Genomic DNA, 18,451 nt, shown 5'->3' with positions numbered 1-18,451 from the left:
TAGTAACTATGAGCTGTGTGCATGTTGCACAATGTTATTTTTGAATAAAATGTGATTTTTTTTCAACAACTCATTTGTATTTCTTCATTTACTGTATTTCTCTATAGCAATCTTTATGTACAGAGCATAGCCCATAAAAGATGAAAGTGCTTTAGATTATGCTCAGCAGTGTGTAGTTGGGTGGTCAAACAATCCAGTATTATGAATGAAGTGTGTTATATGTGGTGCAAAAGTTTGCATTTGGTAAGTGTTTATGTAGTTTTGAGTGCAGTTCTTCACTTAGCAGGAGAAATTAGGTTTCACTTTGGGTGTGTGGTTTTGTGAATTGTGTTTAGTGTTCTGAGAAACTGAGCAATTAAAAAAAAAAGAAGTGTGTTACTGTAGCAATCGAGAAAAACTCTAATACACATGCAGTATGTTAGTGCAGCTGAGTGTTTTACAACAGGCTTAAAGTATTTAGGTTGATTTGCTTGGTGTTTGGCTCCACCTACAGGTGACTGTTAGTACTGCAGCTACAGCAGATATAACAGACAGTAGTTATTGGTCTGTTTGAAAGGATACCTCGGGGACTAAGTTTGAAGGACGATCTTTAAACATTCCAAAAAAAAAATCTGGGATAAAAGGGTTTAAATATTAACAATATTTAAGCAAATACTGTTGATAAATGACATAAGTGTTTGCAAAGTCATCAACATGTCAACGAATGCATGAATTGGTATTCCAGTGTTAAATACACTCCTATATTGAAAACGTAACATTAAATAGCGTTTTTTTCCCTTACTATTCATATACAGTACATACAGTAAATGCTAACTACCAAAATATACAGTACTACTACATAAACAGTAATTTATCAACGACCATTGAATATGTTTATTACTGCATCCATAACAATAAGCTGCGACGAGAGAGAAACCAACACCAATATTGAAATGTTATTTTTATTAAATACTTTTCAATGTTTCGATTAATAACAAACCTATGAAGAACAACCATTCAAACAAATACGTGATATTTTAAATGTATGTTTATTAACCGTATGGTCATGCAAAAAAAATCCAGCATCCATTGAAACTCAAAGTATAGACACACATGTGTAGCCCCTTCAGTTTAAGGTTACAATGCATTTTACTCACGTAGTACAAGCTAAGGCTTTCGCTAACAATTTTAATGTGACATCACATCACTTTGTTTTGATATCTCAGACGGAACCATTTCATAACCTCTAGGATGCAAGTAACATAGATTTCCATTTCTTTATTGAGTAAACAGTGAAAAATTACCAGAAAGTACACATGCATATTTCTTCCATTTGTAGAACTGCATATATAGTGTTGTTGTTTAACATTGTGGTTTTAATAATCCCGTTTCAACATTTTCCTCAGGTACTGTTTGAATCTAACATATATTGCGTATTTGCCAAAGTATTTTAACTAAGGAGTTTATCAAAGTGTTTACCCTGTGTGAAGGTAAGTCTATATTTGGTCACATTTTCTATTTACATCAGCAAGCTTTAAAAGTCAATACCCTGTCATGGTGAAATGTTCAAATGGATCTTCAGCTGAAGCAGGGAGGCCACTCTGTAGTTCTCTACGGAAACATAGGTAGTCATGTAACTTTAATAATAAGTCCTACTAAATGTAAATCTTATATCTGAATTGATGTGGTATGAGTGGACATTTTTGATATTCAATTGGGGCAGTTTTGTTTTTTATAGGTTCAAAGATTCTGATATTTTTAAGAGAAATGTTTGTTTCTGCAAGTTATATTGACCACTCTCAGATCGATAGTCAATGTTTCACTCCATATCCATCATCTTAAGTGTACATTTAAACTAAATCCAGCTGTCCAAATACTTCGGCAAACTTGACTATGAATCTATTTGTTCCCTAATATCAGTTTCGCCTCTGTAAGATAACCCGTAAAGTTTAACTGCATCTTCATTTTCCGATCAAACATCCACAATGAAAGAAAAGCATTTTTGTCAGATTTGGTGGCATCAGCACACACCTGGGCCACAGCACAGCAGATCTACAAACAGATTTACAAAGCATCCTTGTTATGACGCAAAAATACGTGTGTGTGTTTGTGGGGGACACAGTGGTCATGGCATGTCAGATATGTCACATCACTCAGAAGCACAGGCGGTTGATACAGGAGGACACGCCTCACTAGGATTCATCTTTTGAAATATGCTCATCTGTCAGTGTTTACCACGGTGTGTGATTGAAGCGTGATCGTGAGTTACTACAGAGCAGCGTAGAAAGACACACACTCACAAGTTTGTACGACACAGTGCAAAAACAGTGTTCAACGACTGACATGGAGATATGTTTTCTCCTCTTTGGAGGGAGACACTTTTATCTCATGTGCTTTTATGATGTTGTGAGTTCCTCTGTTATTAAGTATGTTTATCTCGAGAGTTCAGCATGTGAGGAGGAACGGGCAGTAAAAAAAGTTTGTGGCAGTCTCAGATTCCTTTATTCCAAATCCCCTCATTTTTTATATATCTGGCTAAAATTAAAATATCAACACCAACACACTAACAACTACGACATTTTACAACAAAAACTGTGACAAAAAGGGACCAAATCCATTGATTGCCATCAGCGAAGGTCCCAGAGCCCCGTCCCATCATCATGCCTTTTTTTTTTTTTGTCCAATCCCTCGGCTGCATTCCCTTTTGAACATGCTTTTTAAAATATTTCCAGGACTTCACACAGAAGTACAGCAAGCCAAGACGGACGACACACACGTTTTTCAAGAACACGGTCAGAACAAGAGAGACAGGCATAAGGGTGACATCATCATCACACGACGAGGTGCTACTCGGACAGTAATGGGGACGTGGAGTAAGTATAAGAGGCAGGAATGATAGAAGTAGAGAGGCGGAGGGACGGGAAGGATTCAGGCGAGCGGAACCTGAAGTTGCAGGAAGGATCAGTCCCTCAAAGAGCGAACACAACAGCATCGAGTCATAAGTGTCTGTGCAACAGTACAGGCCGTCAGATCAAATAGTTCATGCTTCACATCAAAAATACACAAAATAACGATAAAGAGAGAGAGAGTGCCTCGGTGCTTTCAGATTAGGTAGTTCACACCTTCTGCAACTTCAGGATGAGCTGGCCTCGTGTGTCTAAAGCTCGAGAGGCTCAACCCTAACGGCTGGACCCTCTGTGTGTGTGTGTGTGTGTGTGTGTGTGTGTGTGTGTGTGTGTGTGTGTGTGTGTGTGTGTGTGTGTGTGTGTGTGTGTGTGTGTGTGTGTGTGTGTGTGTGTGTGTGTGTGTGTGTGTGTGTGTGTGTGTGTGTGTGTGTGTGTGTATGCACCGGAGTGAGTACTTGTATGTGTATACACCCTCAGGACCTCAAAACAGAGAAAAAAACCCACTCATGCTCAACTCCCCTCCCTTCACCCTAAACGTACAGTATATCCCCTTTTTTCCTAATATAAATATTTGTTTATACACACACACACTTCTATTAAATAAAACCCCCCTTTTGATTAAAAATGATCCTTTTTCAACACTTTAAAGTACAGGTAAAAACAGCTTCATAACACAGGATACAAAAACACAAAATCAAAACAAAGGTCCATTCAGTAACGAATCTCAACGCCTCACAACATGGTGTACAGACGCTCAGACCTGACACTTAAATGGATGATACATTTGGATATTAAGTAGATATAAGTTGCTCCCATAAATCCAACCCTCATAAACCTGTCAAACAAACTTCTATTCAAGTAGACGTTCTGCTGCTCTCAGACAAAATATAAATCACATTTCCAGATATTACTCTCATTGCCCCGGTTCTGTTCAATATGTGGTGAGTGTACTTGTTTTTCGGTTAGATATATATACTTGTAATACTTTTCCAGACAGCAGACATAACAGATACAGGGAAATAAAGGCCATGGGAGACGGGACAGCTTCACCCCGTGTCCCCCCCCCCGAGCATGCACTACCTGCAGGAGCGTCAGCCGGGCCCCCCCCACCCCACCCCCCACCCCCCTAGCGAGGATTGACTGGATTGTGTTGGGCGGTTATTTAGTCAAGCTTTTGAAATATGTTTTATTTTTTTTACTTTTGAATATATCACCCTTTTTCCCCACTTTTGTGATTTTACACCTCTCCAAGCTGCCTCTCTTCCCCGCCAGGATCCAGGCACAAATCCGACCGCGGAGAATAAAACGCTCCAAACAGCTTTAGAGTTTCAGGCAAAGCTAGAGAGAGAGGAAAGGAAACGTCAGTGGGGAAAGTTATTTAAAACTAGAACTAAAATAATAGTTTCAGAGATATCTGTAGCTGAACATGTTGCATTCAATTCAATGGAGAACACAGGAATTTTGTTTGTGTTATTTAAAACTTAAAAACCACCATATTATAGTGGGCCATAATGTAGTTTAAAATGTGCCGAGTAGCCATAAATAATTAATAATGAAATAAAATGTGCTGAAAAATATGCCATGTCATAGAAAGTTGGATAAAGCATGTTATAAATAAGAAACCCTAATATGTCATAACATTTGTTTAAATAATAGTATACATTGCAATTGCAAAAATTCAATATATAAAGTCATAAAAAGTCATGATCATAACGTATGGCGTCGAAAAAAAGTACATAATAAAAAATAAATAAGAAAATATTCCTAGCATGCAATAAAAAGTTTTTATAAAGTCATAGTACTGAGAACTCCTGGTCCCCCACACTCCTTATCACATGACAGGTAGTGATAATAATGAGGTTTGATGTACCTGGGCCTGGTGTGGGCTCACTGCAGCGGGGCAGCTGGCGCTCCGGAGCAGTGGAAGTGCACGTTGAGCCACTTGGCGTCGCGGCGGTGCCAGACCCGCGTCTCCTCCGACTGGCAGGAGCGCGGCCGGCCCTGAGCGTCCATGAACTGCGTGAGGCGGATGTAGGCGATGCAGGCGGCCTCCTCCCCGATCAGGTGCACGTGGGGGTTCAGGATGGTGGTGTGCACGGGCTTGCTGTTTTTACTCAGCACTGTGGGCGTGGAAATGGGAAGTTCAGCTGTTTGTAAACGGAGGTCAGGTGTCGATGGGTAGCTAAGTATCCACATTTGAGATCATTTAGCATAGATGCCATAGGTGACAAATGTTGGCAGCTTCAAACAGCAGCCAACTGATTACTGAAAGGGTTAGTGATATTTAAATGTACATTCACCATGTCTCGTTTCTCATTTTACACACGTTTCCCCCAAAATACAGCATGACGGATGGTGTGTTTGGATTGGCTTTAGTCTCAAATTAACCTTACAGTTATAGAAAGATAATGGACTCTGGTTAGGTCATGAACCATGCTTTCAAGTCAGAATAACTCACTAAAAGCTTTCAATAAAAGATCTGTTTAGGAAAGATCCACCTTTCTCTTATTAATCTGTAATGTTCCCAGATATTTTTAGAAATAAAATAAATGCAACACTGAGTAACTTACGGTTGTCAAAGTAGAACTTGTGAAAGTCCATGCCCTCCACCAGGTTTCCAAGAGCCTCCGGTTCAAAGGAAGTCAGTCCAGGGTCACAGATTCTCCTGTGAGAGGAAAACATAAATAACCTTTATACAAAACATGTTTTCTGAAATGAAGAATGTAGAGGTCAAAATGCTCTCAACAAAGCACTTACAACATGATGACTTGTATTACTTAATTGCATTTGCACACTTACGTGTAAGCCTCAAAATCTCCATTGTTGATGGCTTCAATCAGCTGCTCCGTCATCTTTATTATCTCCTGTTTACGAGCTGAGGACAGAGAGAGAGGAGGAGGGGAACACAAGAGGAGGTTTAAGTCTGACAGAAGTCACTTTGAAGGTTGAACACTAACGCTGCTCCTACAGTCTCTCTCTCTCTCTCTCTCTGAACTGAGTGACATTTGAAATGAGTTCAGCACAGAAGAGGGACAGCCCTCTGGAAATAATGACAACGACGTTTTGAAATCACCCTGTCAAAAAACACACCACGCGCTCCGTGTTGCACACAGCCTCAAAGTATCTGATGCTGTGAATACATTTCATAAAACTATTATTGGCGTAACATAAAACAGTCAATATACAGCCTTTGCGTCCCATATTTAGATTTTTTAAATTTGGGGTTGGGTATTGATTTACAGAGTAATAAATCACTAGACCAGTGTTTATTTTATATTTAACATGCAGCTGCTGAGCCAGTAAAGCCAGCTAGCAGATCCTCCACACCTGCATGTAGCTCTGTGTTCATAAGTCCTCAAACCTTCTGCCATCAGGTGAAAGTTAAACTGAGTCTATGAACACTGCTTCAGGAGCCTTTTGCACAAGCACTGCACAACATGCCTGCACTTACTGTGCTGCAGGGTGCGGCTGCTGCCTGCAGGGGGCGGCAGAGCGGACTCTGGGGCAGGACAGGAGCTGTTAGCAGCCTCCTGCGGGGGGCACGCTGCAGGCAGGCATCCCAGTGAAATAAAGTCATATTTAGCAGAGCTGAGACGCCGTGAACATCACTATATACATGGCATTTAACATTGTTTATGTGTAGAGAAGTAAAAGTGGGAAATTGAAGTCATGGCACTCAAAAGGCCCAATTCCAAACAGACCCATACACCCTCGCACTCAATGAGGCTCCTTATTTAAGGTGGAGGATTTGAATTACAGTGGTAAGCATTTGGTCGATTTATGCTCTCTCCAGTGGAAACAGGAAGTGTTCATAACCATGTTTTCTAATCAGTATCTCTTCAGTAAAACTTAAAAACATCTTTAGTGGCCTTTTTTCCTCTCACTAAGGTTTATCAGCGTCTATGGCTAAATCTGGCACATTTACATGATGGACTCAAGTGCTGTTGTTAATTAATGTGCATTGTCCATGTAAAAATACAGAACGTAACAATCAGCTGCACATGTCCACGGACTAGGCAAGGGTATATGGTCTTAGGCAAAATAACTAATCTTTATAAAAAATCTGTATGAAATTTAGTCACGCAGTTCACTTGTTAATGTTTGCGTGGAACTACTTTTACACAGCTTGTTCCATGAGGGACACAAACACCGTTGCACCTTTTCAGACGATGCAGACTCACTGCTGGAGGGTTTGATAACCCACTCTTCACTAAGTGGTTTAGGAAGGCACTTGATGTGGCAGACCCTCCATGAAAAAGCGCCAAAAAGGTGTAAGTGGGTATGGAGAGGGTGCAGGGGCTAAATGGAATTGGGCCTCAGTGTGGAGGAGGAACAGTCGGTGCAGTCAGGCCCGGGGCCAGGAGATGGCAGCACAGGAGGGGAGAAGAGAGAAGGAGCCTTTAGATGACCCACTGTCTGGTGTTGCTTGCAGTATAGATGTGTTTAGAGATCAGAGCTGAGAGGGAAGCTGCTGCTGACTTACAGCTGGGTGCTGCGGGGTACTGCAGTAACAGGCTCCGGTCCTCAAGAGTGCTGCACTGGCTTAACGTCACACTGCTTGAAGTAGAGGACTCGCAGGCAGACACTGCCCCATCACAAGACAAATACATCAACACAAACAGATGCACACTGACAGGGAGCATACTCACTACAGAAGAACATGTAAGCTGCAACTCTTTAGTTCATTGATACATCAAAATGGTACAACTTTTGAAAATAGCAGCATTTAAAACATGAAAATTGCTTCTTTTCTGTCATTTATGAGAAAGCCATCGCCTTAGGCTGGGGGAAATTATACCAAGCTTTGTATTCTGCAAATGTGAAAAGACAAAATGAAATAATTGTTAATCACAGCCCTAATGACAAATCCCCACAGCGTGATGAGACATCTTCAAATTGCAGGTTTTGTCTAAGACAGATTCAGAAGTATTCAATTTAAAAAATCTACATAAAAACCAACAAAGCAGTGTGCAAACCCTCACTTTTCAGATCTGACATTTCATTTTTGCTTCAAATGATCAAAATGTCTGCATCCACCAACATCCTTGATTTCACATGATAGTATATTATTGTAAATCCCAACACACTAAAGAAGCAGCTGCACACACACACAGGTCGATGATTCAGACTCCAGAAAGTAGGAAACAAAGAAACTTGAAAATCAAAAACACATGTAGCCAAACCTCCAAGATCCCCTAACCTCTGAGGAGATGAATGCCCGAGCATCAAGGCCACACAGAGATCAGCTGCCTGTTGCACCAGCTCTCATTAAACACACTGTCATTTAGTTTAAGTAGTGAGTGAGAGAGTGAAAACAGGTTTCACCGTAACAAAGAGTATGACAGTGTACGAGTTACAGAAGGATGTGACTCAACAATTGATGTGGTTAGTTTATAAGCACATGATGTAACTACTGCTCTAATGTGTAACTAATAGGCTGTTACCCCACTTTATTTTTAAATCTTGTCAAAGCAGTTACATCACTAGTTTGTTCATTTCAAGTCAAATAAAGCCAGATTGTAAAAGGGGAAGTATTCGATCCATCATTTTTAATATATGTGTGTAAAACATTGATTTATTGATTGATACATTCAGTTAAAATGCAGACAATGTTTGGTTGACTTACTTACATTTGAGCTAAAGTAGAAGTCGTGCAAGGGATCTGGAGTTGAATGTGAAACTGGCTAGTAACTGTGTGGCAGTTTGTGTTCGTACGCACTCGGCTGGTGCAACAGGCTGCAGGAAATGTGTGAGCCGCAATCGAAGATGTTGTGACATTAAGTGCTTCATTTAACAGACCTTTCCGCGACCCTGTGACTTCACTGGGATTTCACACTTGAAGGAGCTGATGCATCCTTACAGAGTTTGTATTTCAGAGAACACAAGCGCAATCGAATCATTTCCCAGATGATTTAATCAAAACCAAATTACATAAATAAGTGTAATCAACCTTGGAGAGACACACAGCACAACACTCTCCCGATTGCATGTCAGAGATGATCCACTAGAAGATCAAGTGGCTGTTAATCCACATTAAGCAACTTCAATAAATGGACTAACTACTTTTCCAGAGGCATATCTGTCCTACTTCACCTGATAACCTGAAAAGGGTCATTCCCCGAGCAGAGAGCGCTTAACTGAAGGTCGTGGCGCGTGAGGCTGGCACACACTCGAGCACACCGACAGGGAGGCAAGAGGTTTAGCTTTTGAGCAATTGCACAAGATGTGAATGCAGATTAGGGCTGCTCGATGATGGCAAAAATCATAATCTCGAATTATTTGGGTCAATAATTGTAATTGCGATTATTCATTGACTTTGAAAGCATCCATTTATTGGAGAAAGAACATTTGAACAGTATGTTTTTAACAGTTGATTACCCTGAACTTTAAGTATAATTCAACTGAAAAACAAACAAAAAAGTAATAATAAAAAAAAATTAGTTTTATTTCGATTACGTTGTTTTTGTAATCGTTGCAAGCCATAATCGTAATCGCGATTAGAATACGATTAATTGAGCAGCCCTAATGCAGATAACAGCACAAGTATATTCTTGAAGATAGCATCTGTTCTGTCTGTTTTCATGCACTAAACCCTGATTGAAGCAGAGTGGACAGTAACCGGAAACCTCAACTCAAATGTATGTTTATGTTTGCTTATTAAGATCTGCAGTTTAAAAGACAACATACAAAGTGATCATAGAGGCATGCAGAGAAGGTGAAAGTTGGACAAGTACCTTTCCTACCTTTCATCTCCTCCTCTTCTGTGTTGTTGCAGCTCTCTGTGGAGCCCTGTCAGACAGAGAGTGGGGGGAAAGAAAGAGAAACAGCAAAACAAAAGATTTTATTATATGTAAGTGAGACAGGGTTGAGGAAGCTTTGGGCCAAACGGACACACAGAAAACGGACAGATGGACGACTCCCTCCCAGGAGCACAAACCAGCCAGCACAGCAGCGAGGGCAGCCACACACACACAAGAGCAGTAGAGTGTGTGAGCAATTTGAAGTTGTGTGGGTAATTGTATCAGGAAGGAGTGTGTAAGTGCATGTCAGCGTGTGACTGGAAGAGAGTTGTGTATTTGTTCCTTCATTTGAAAGCTTGCACACCAACATCACAGCGTAAGCAGCGTGGTGGTTGGTTCATTTAGTAAAAAGTCTGACATTGAAGATACAGTTGTCAGAGTGTTGTATTAATCTGAAGGGTAACACCACCGTATTCACACTTACTGTATATGTTCTTATGATATTATTTTAAATTAATAAACAATACCATTTAAAATAGAATTGAAAAATGATGTGTGTCTTTTAAATTCACTAATCCCAATTCCTTATTCTTAAATGGAAGAGCAAACATTTTTAAATGTATTAATACAAATAAAAAAACTCTACGTTATTTGCAGTGGCTCAATAATTGGGCACCTTAACATTGATTTAATTGTGTTTCCAGATTTGAAATGTTCACAGGATTAGACTCTATTTGAGAGAATAGGAAGATAAAGAATAATAAGTTGCACACTGAAGCACAGAGAGTCGTTTGTTTTGAGAGCGCTGCATGGTTTAGTGTGTTTAGAGAAAATCCTCCAGCAGTCCCCTGCAGGTGTGAGCAGCGGGGGGGGCTGGAGGTGGGAGAGGAGGGGCTTACCTTGGTGCCGTCAGCTGGGTTGTGTACAACAGTTGTCTGGGCTTCCTGGGGGGAGGTAGGAGACACTTTAACATGCAGGGAGGGAATGGGGGGGGGGGGGGGGAGGATATGCCGGGGAATACCAACACATACAATGACGACAAATATACCAAACAGACGCATGTGCGCACACCAAAACAAAGCACAGGAGCTACAGTGCAGAGGCTGTGGAGCATTTATGGTGATTAACGGTGAGTGTAGATGTCAAGGTGCTCAGTGTCAGTCTGTCCCCAGCAGAGTGGCCTTAAAGGAGGTTTGTTCTCCCACAATGCATGCCATGATCACTTAAACAAGCTGCTGTATATTCCCCAGACAGAGCCATGGCTGAGGAGGAGGGTTTCTGAGTGTTCATGTAACTGTGAGTGCAGACGGTAAGACACTATGATGTCACCTACGTTTTTTAACTGTTTTGAAATGCAGTTTGTTTCGATATCCAAGAGGAAGTTATATTTAGGAAGCTCGCATATTTAACCCACTTTGAGATAAAGTATATGAAAACCCTGGTGTATAAATTAACTGAGGTAGCAAGCACTCCAAAAATAATAATACTTTTAAAAGATGCTACGTAATAAACGTAAACACGGCTAGTAAATACACACAAAACGATATCCTTTTGCGTTATATAATATTGTACTACATCACATCTTAAATCTAGATAACTGGCATTCGCAATCCTGGTTAGTCTGAATCCACAAACGCTTAAGTGTTATGACAGTGTGAATCTTTATATCACAACCTTCCAGATGAATAGCATAAACTGCTTTACGTGTGCGACACAAGATTTTCATCGGCATAACAACACAGTAGCTATGTTCGTATGACTAAATAAAGAACCTTGTGACTGAGTGTTTGTGTAACCACTCCTCTTCCTCAACCGTGACCTTGACACAGAAACATTCTGCACAAACACAATTCAAGAGCTCCCAGTTATCCATCGTTTAAAAATGAAAAAAGTAAGGTATTCTACATTAGTCAGTCGATACAAACAAAAATAAAAAATCAACCCTTCAATAACATATGGGAATCTACACTAGACATTTTTTGACTAACTGACTCCGTGTTCTAACTTACTAGCCTTTACTGGTGAGCAGAATTCAGCAAAGCCATAATATAGAAAATAATGGGTACATTTATCCTTTTCTGCGTGGGTTTGTTCCTCATCTAACTGTCCATATGTGTAAATAGGGTCATTTCCTACCATGAACAACGGCCATCTTACAATTTTACAGATGTAGCAGTTAATTCCAGACTGAGTTTTATATTATTAGACTAAATCGTTCTACCTTCAAAATAAAATATTTCTATAGTTATTTATTCACATACTCTCAGCTGTGTACACTATTCTGTCACACCTCTGGACGGACCCACAGTAACTTCAACTTTGTTATATAAATGACATAATTCCATCACATATATAAACACAGGGGCTGCTTCCTGATAAAATAACAATCCCTCAGTGACTCCAGCTCCTGCTTTACCCAGAAGTCCTCCTTGTTTACAATTCACATATCAAAAAGCAATTTGTAAAAGATCCATTTGTAATGGTGTTTAAAGGTTCAACCTTTAGTCAGCTGTGCTTTCCAAGAAATTGCCATAAACCTATTGTTCCTGAAAGGCAAACAATCAACCTGATGTCACCAGGAAGTGGCTGAACAGAGCCAGCTTTAAGTGTCTGCTGTTGCACTGCAAAATGAAAGTCATTTGTCTACCTGTCAGCGCAGCTCACAGAGTAAATGTATACCTATATACACAGGAGGTCTGGGTAAAACACAAGCCAGGAGGGACACCCAAAGGCACAAAGCAGTTGTTCAATTTCAAAGTCATCAAATCCACCATCACAGTTTGTGTTTACGACAGAAGCAAAGAGGCAGGAGATGAAGGACGAGAACATAATTCACTTAACATGGAGTGTGACACGAGAAGATGAAGAGACAGAACTTAACATTGAAAAAAGGTGAACACAATGACATGATGCGGTTAAAAAGGAAAGCAACGGGAGAGAAACCAAATAGAGATGAGGTACCATTGGTGCTGTAGAGGACATGCTGCTGTCTTTGGTGCTGCTGCTGCTTACTACACTGTTTTTACTGTTGGTCCCCTGCGACTGGGGCAGAGAAACACAACACAGAATGATGCTTCCACCGGGCTCAGATTGTAAACCAGCCTCTGGGAATCTCAGGTGGAAAGCAGGAATTGAGCAATTACACGGCCAGTATATACATTCAACGAATTGCACGTGTGTAGAGTTTAAAACGTCACAGTCAGGGAGCAATGATAAACAGATTTATCTGAATATCTTTATCTATCACCTGCACCCTGCTGCCTTATGCACTTAAAAGGCAGTTTTAGCTTCAAAATGATCTTTTGATTATCAGGAGCGAACAGATAAAGTATCCGCTCCAACAATAATGTGAGCGTACTCATTTTCTAACTTGTTTAACTGAAATGAGTATTTTGTTAAATATGTGTGTCGCTAGGAGTGAAGGGCTCTCCTAAAAATACAGAACAGTTAGTCAGCACATGCATTTTAAGGACAATGAACGTAATATAAGATTGTTAAGTATATTCCCAGCACTTTTACAAATAAGTATATCAACATATGCTGGGATAAAAATACAAATCACAGGTTTGTATCTGAAACAAGCACCAGAAATCTGTCAACTATTTCTGGCAGAAGCACAGCCAAAAGAAAACATAACCGAATCAGAAAATAAGTGAGAATAATGGTTGGCAGTCCAGGTCTTTGCATGCAGTGAAAGGCCTTGATGACAGGCTTTTCTCCAATGGTAGAGAAAAGTGATTGAATGTGTAAGTCATGTACTGTATGGTTGTATTTTGTTTAAATGCAAACTAAATGCAATGACCAGATTAAAGCCCTAATATTTGACACACCAAACTACTTCAGCTAAACAGCAACATATTAGTTCGCCCTAAACCTTTAGACAGGTCCCTGCAATCTGTTACAATACAGTCTCAGTGAATGAACAACTCTCTCTGCAGCGCTTCACTTTGATAAACCAGAATATATTAAGCATATTTTAAATAAATGAAACAGTGTATTGTCGGGCTCACTGGCTGCGATCTGATAATTAACGGATACATTGAAAGCCATGATTTAAAAGTTATCAAGACGTATTTAAAATGTGTAAAATAAAAATATCAATACATTATTTTTCACTAAAATTGTTGTGGTGATTTTAAGAATCTGTCATATCTATGCAATTACTGCAGGACCGAGTACATTCACCTGTTTGCAACTTAAACATTATTTATCACTTGTATATAGACTCTTATTGCACTACTTCTATTCTATTTTATTTGTATTTACTTGCACTATTCTATCTGTTTTATTGTGTTGCACTGTTGGAGGAGCCTGGGAACTTCTTGTTAGTAGACAACTTAGCCATGGTTAGTACGAGTCAGCCGGTCAAAGCAATAATATCTATAGGTTACTTACTTAACCCCAGTTCTCAGAGTAACATGAAGTGCGATGTCTCACTATGGGATGCGCCTCAACGCGTATGCAAACAGAAGCATCAATCTCATTACGCCAATCCTGATTAGCTGGTGATCTTGACGTCTACGTCAGGGAATCCACCCACCCTTTAAGTAGCTTGCGCTACGACGCAGTGTCATTCAAAATAAGCACCTCTTCTCGCTTCGCCTTAGCAAGAAGGGCCGTCTGGTGAGACATCTCACTTCATGTTACTCTGAGAACTGGGGTTACGTAAGTAACCTATAGTTCTCATTCGTAATACTCCGTTCGATGTCTCACTATGGGATATTGAAACTCCCGTATTGCCAGACATGCTTATCTCGAAAATCACCAAAACAACCAGAACTTAACAGGTAGAACCCTGTCTCAACACGGGGCCCAGCACTGCGCGGGCCACACTTGGAGCAGAGATCTAGCCTGTAAAAGCGGACAAAAGTGAGCGGTGAGGACCAGCTCGCTGCTGCACAAACGTCCTGGATGGAAACACCCTTGAACAAAGCCCAGGATGTAGCCAGTCCACGAGTAGAATGAGCATGCAGGCCCGTTGGTGCCTGCAAACCCTGACTCGTATAAGCCAGAGCAATCGCTTCCACAATCCAGTGGGAGAGCCGTTGCCTGGTAACGGGCTTGCCCTTCTGAGGGTTAGCCCAGGATATAAAGAGTTGGTCATTGCAACGAAACTCTTTTGACCTGTCCATATAGGTGCGTAAAGCACGAACTGGACACAGCAAATTCGGCCGCTGTTCCTCAGAGGAACACAGCGGCGGAGGAAATGCCACAATGTCAATGGGGGCACATGAGCCAACCACCTTAGGTATAAAGGCAGGCTTGGCCTCGTGCTTGGGCTGGGGACCCGGGACGGGCGGTGGTCTCTGCTGCTTCGGTATATTGAACCGGGCAGGACGTGAGGCAGCTTGAGTGAAGGCCTGCCGCGGGACCGTTGAAGGTCGCGGATGGACCCTTCGGGGGAGACAGAGCTGGAGAGCCTCGTCTTCCTTCTTTTTTGATTCGCATCTCAGCTGCATCGAAGCTAGAGCGGAGCCAAATATGCCCTCGGGAACAATAGGCATGTCCAGAACATCCTCTTTTTCCCGGTCTGGAAGGTTCGTCAGGTTGAGCCACCTGGCTCTTTCCTGTACCACCATAATTCCCAGTGCTTTGCCCGTGGCTTGGACTGCACAGCGCTGCACACGGAGGCAAATGTCCGTGATCGCTGCGATCTCGTCCCACACGGCAGGCTCAGGTTTGCCCTACAAGTCTTCGCAGAGCTCCGCCTGGTAGGCGGTCAGCAGCAAGGAGACGTTGAGTGCCCTGGCGGACAAAGCTGCGGCTTTATAGGCCCGTTTGGTCATCGCTGACTGAAAACGGTCTGCCTTTGCCGTTAGCGTGGGGTTCCTGCTCGGTGACAAAGCCAGCTGCGGTTGGAGGTGGGCTGCCACCAGCGGTTCCATGGGCGGCATGCGGAGCAGGCCGAGCCTCTCCATACCGTCACAGTCCAGGGAGGAGGCACCCTGGATTGGGGCATTGTTGCTTAAAGGGCGGTCTCTCCACGAGACCGACACCTCGTCCAGCATCTCCGGAAAGACTAGAAGGAGCTGCCTCTTCGTCCTCACTGCTTGGGGCGATTGCTTCCCCTCTTAGCGAGATCTGGAGGTCTCCTTGGCCATTTCAGGCCATGGGATGTCCAGCCTGGACGTAGCGTGTTGACACGCTGCCTGCAAGTCCATACTTAGGCAGGGCGAAGCTGGTGTGCTTTCGCCCGGGAGAGCGGACATCGCTCCCGGCTTTGCAGCCTGAGCCGATGAAACGAAGATGTCATCCTCGTGCTCATCCGAGTCGGACAGGAGGAACTCAGAGGCATCCTCTTCTTCCTCCATATAGTCCATCTCCAGGACATCCTCCGCAGGTGGAACCATGGTGAGGTCCAGTTGGGAGCCCCAGCTTGACACAGCACGGGGCTCCGCTCTCGCGGCTCTTGCCGCCACCGGACCCCAGCCTGACACGGCGCGGGGCTCCGGTTCAGCGGCTGCCGCTGTTATTGAGCCCCAGCCTGACACAGCGCGGGGCTCAATCTCTGCGGCGGACGCCACGATGTCTTGATTGCCGGCCGGCGAATCAGCGGACATGAGGGGGCCCTGTCCCGACAAGCTAGCATGGCGTGCTAGCCGTCGGCGGAGGCTCTTAATGGTGAAGCGGGCACAATGCCCGCACGAGCCGGGGTTATCGATAGCCTCCTGGGCTTGTTCCAGCCCGAGGCAGGACGAGCAGACCTGGTGTGAGTCTGTGCCTGAGATCTTAAACCCGCAGCCGGATAGCCGAGCCTCCGAGTCCCTGACTCCTCTGGTGTGAGGGAGAGAAGGGTCCATCTTTTTTCGCCCGGGGTGTCGGCGTGGAGTGGACACGCTAGTAACAGGTACGTTACTGAGAAAAAAATCCAACCTTGTCGTTAATCCGAAAGGAAAAAGCGACAGTGTACATTTTATATTTTAAAGAATATGAACTGGTGTGTTAATACCTTTTGTTTTTATCTCCGTCTCCTCTGGTGTGAGAGAGAAAAGAGAACGTCCTCGCTACCGTGGTGTCGGTGAGGAGGGAAGAAAAGCTAGCAACAGGTATGTTACTAGCTTGAAGAAAAAATCAAACCTTACCATGATTTCGAAAGAAAGAAACGGCGAGGCAGATTACAATATTAACTGGTGTGTTAATGTTCAGTCTGCTTGCAAAGCAAAAAAGTAACCGGCAAGGGCCCGTCGACCGAATGTTAGCTTTGGGTTCAGTCTGTGGACCGTTAAGCTAGCCCGGCTACTGATAATTCGAGATGTGCTCTGAAGCGAGAAGAGGTGTTTGAATGACGCTGCGTCCTAGCGCAAGCTACTTATAGGGTGGGTGGATTCCCTGACGTAGACGTCAAGATCACCAGCCAATCAGGATTGGCGTAATGAGATTGACGCTTCCGTTTGCATACGCATTGAGGCGCATCCCATAGTGACACATCGAACAGAGTGTTATGAATGAGAACTGTAGCTCTGGAGAAGCTTTATCAAGTCTGTCAAATAACCCAAATGATGTAAAAGTGGAATTGGCCACTACAGAAAATCTGTAAACATGTAGAGTTTGAAAAACAGGGAGAGAGGATCTAACAAAAAGATAGAAGCTGTTTCATAATAATCATTTTAAAGCTTCATCCATATGACCTTTTAATCACATTTATTGAAATGTGCAGACTTCATCTGTCACTTGGTATTCCTTGCACACTGAAACACTTAGTGTTATGCTGTTTTGAATAGAATAGGGGTTTATCTGTAGCACATTGTAGATTTAGGTCATAGAAGAAAAACAGTTTTAGCTGGACTCTCCCTTCAGACTCAGGTTTACTAACGGGAAAGAAGAACGAGAAGCTTTTTGAATGCAATGCAATCAGTATTCCTGCAAAAAGTTCAAAGGTATGGACGTGCTCTTAATGTAATGTTATGAGCAAAGTGCTGGGAGGATTTTAAGCAGTTTTTTTCTAACCCTGAGATGAGCTAATACCCCAGTGACACTGTAAATAAGTATTTGGTGTCCTCCCTCGCCAACTAGGAACATCTTCTAACAGAAAAACTAATGTGCTACACTAACACCGACAAGGCAAACTGCAGTTACTTCAAGAAGTGAAAATAAGCAGGATATATTTCACCAGATTTATCCGCAGTCTTAATGTAAACATCAGCAATATGAAGACGCTACTCAGACTTGTTTTTGTGTTGTTAATTTTCGGCAGCCTTGAAATTATAAGTCAGATATAACCGGGAGTCACAATCTTATTCTCCTCTTAAATAACATCTATTGACTTCAATTGCTGATGAAACAATTGGAGCAAAGTGTTCAAGAAAGATAATTTAATCCTTTTACAGAATGCCAGATCTAAACTAAGTGCAGACTATGTTTTAAAGAATGACACCTCCCTAAAGGTTTATGTTTTCCAGTAAAAGCTACAAGAAGGGTGTTTACCAGAATAGATTCAGAGCAGGATCGTACAGTATTTAAATGTGTGTTGCTTTGGTTCCTCATTGGCTGCTTGTGATTATAAAACATTTACCATTTGAAAATGACTGAACTGTCACTAGTTACACAATCTGCAAGTTACCAAGACAGCTGTTTTATTTACAGGTAGAGGGAGAGAAAAAAGTAACTCAAATGAAAAATAATGAGAACAATACATAATGCAATAATTGAAGAAGGGAAGATGATTGTATTTGGATGTTTAAGGTGATTAGAATGTCCCTCTGTTCTGTGATGGTTAGGGATGTTGGTAAGAAAGCCAAAATGTCTGATCTTAGTCATCAGAAGTCGGATACGGAAAGGGGATGAGTGTGTTTGGTGTTTGTCGGGAGTTGCAATGGTTTTGGTGGC

The 18,451-nt window shown here is 42.2% G+C and overlaps 1 protein-coding gene across 16 annotated transcripts in view; it reads right to left on the bottom strand.

Moving 5' to 3' along the window:
* Positions 1-1,009: 1,009 nt before the first annotated feature.
* Positions 1,010-18,451, bottom strand: part of camk2g2 (calcium/calmodulin-dependent protein kinase (CaM kinase) II gamma 2) — a 60,964-nt gene continuing 43,522 nt past the window's right edge. For 3 of the 16 annotated variants that reach the window (XM_079689802.1, XM_079689806.1, XM_079689793.1), the window contains 6 exons: positions 9,620-9,674; positions 7,369-7,470; positions 5,685-5,760; positions 5,456-5,550; positions 4,756-5,005; positions 1,010-4,223 (listed from right to left, as the gene is read on the bottom strand). In XM_079689802.1, coding sequence (XP_079545928.1) covers positions 4,773-5,005; positions 5,456-5,550; positions 5,685-5,760; positions 7,369-7,470; positions 9,620-9,674 — 561 coding nt within the window. In that variant the 3' untranslated portion in view covers positions 1,010-4,223; positions 4,756-4,772. Of the gene's footprint in view, positions 4,224-4,755; positions 5,006-5,455; positions 5,551-5,684; positions 5,761-7,368; positions 7,471-9,619; positions 9,675-10,524; positions 10,570-12,586; positions 12,668-18,451 lie in introns of all 16 variants that reach the window. The other 13 variants (XM_079689792.1, XM_079689800.1, XM_079689801.1 and 10 more) reach the window with 9 other exon arrangements.

This window comes from Notothenia rossii, assembly GCF_949606895.1.
Source record: "Notothenia rossii genome assembly, chromosome: 6".
Lineage (NCBI taxonomy): Eukaryota > Metazoa > Chordata > Actinopteri > Perciformes > Nototheniidae > Notothenia > Notothenia rossii.
This window is presented reverse-complemented; position numbering and strand designations above follow the sequence as displayed.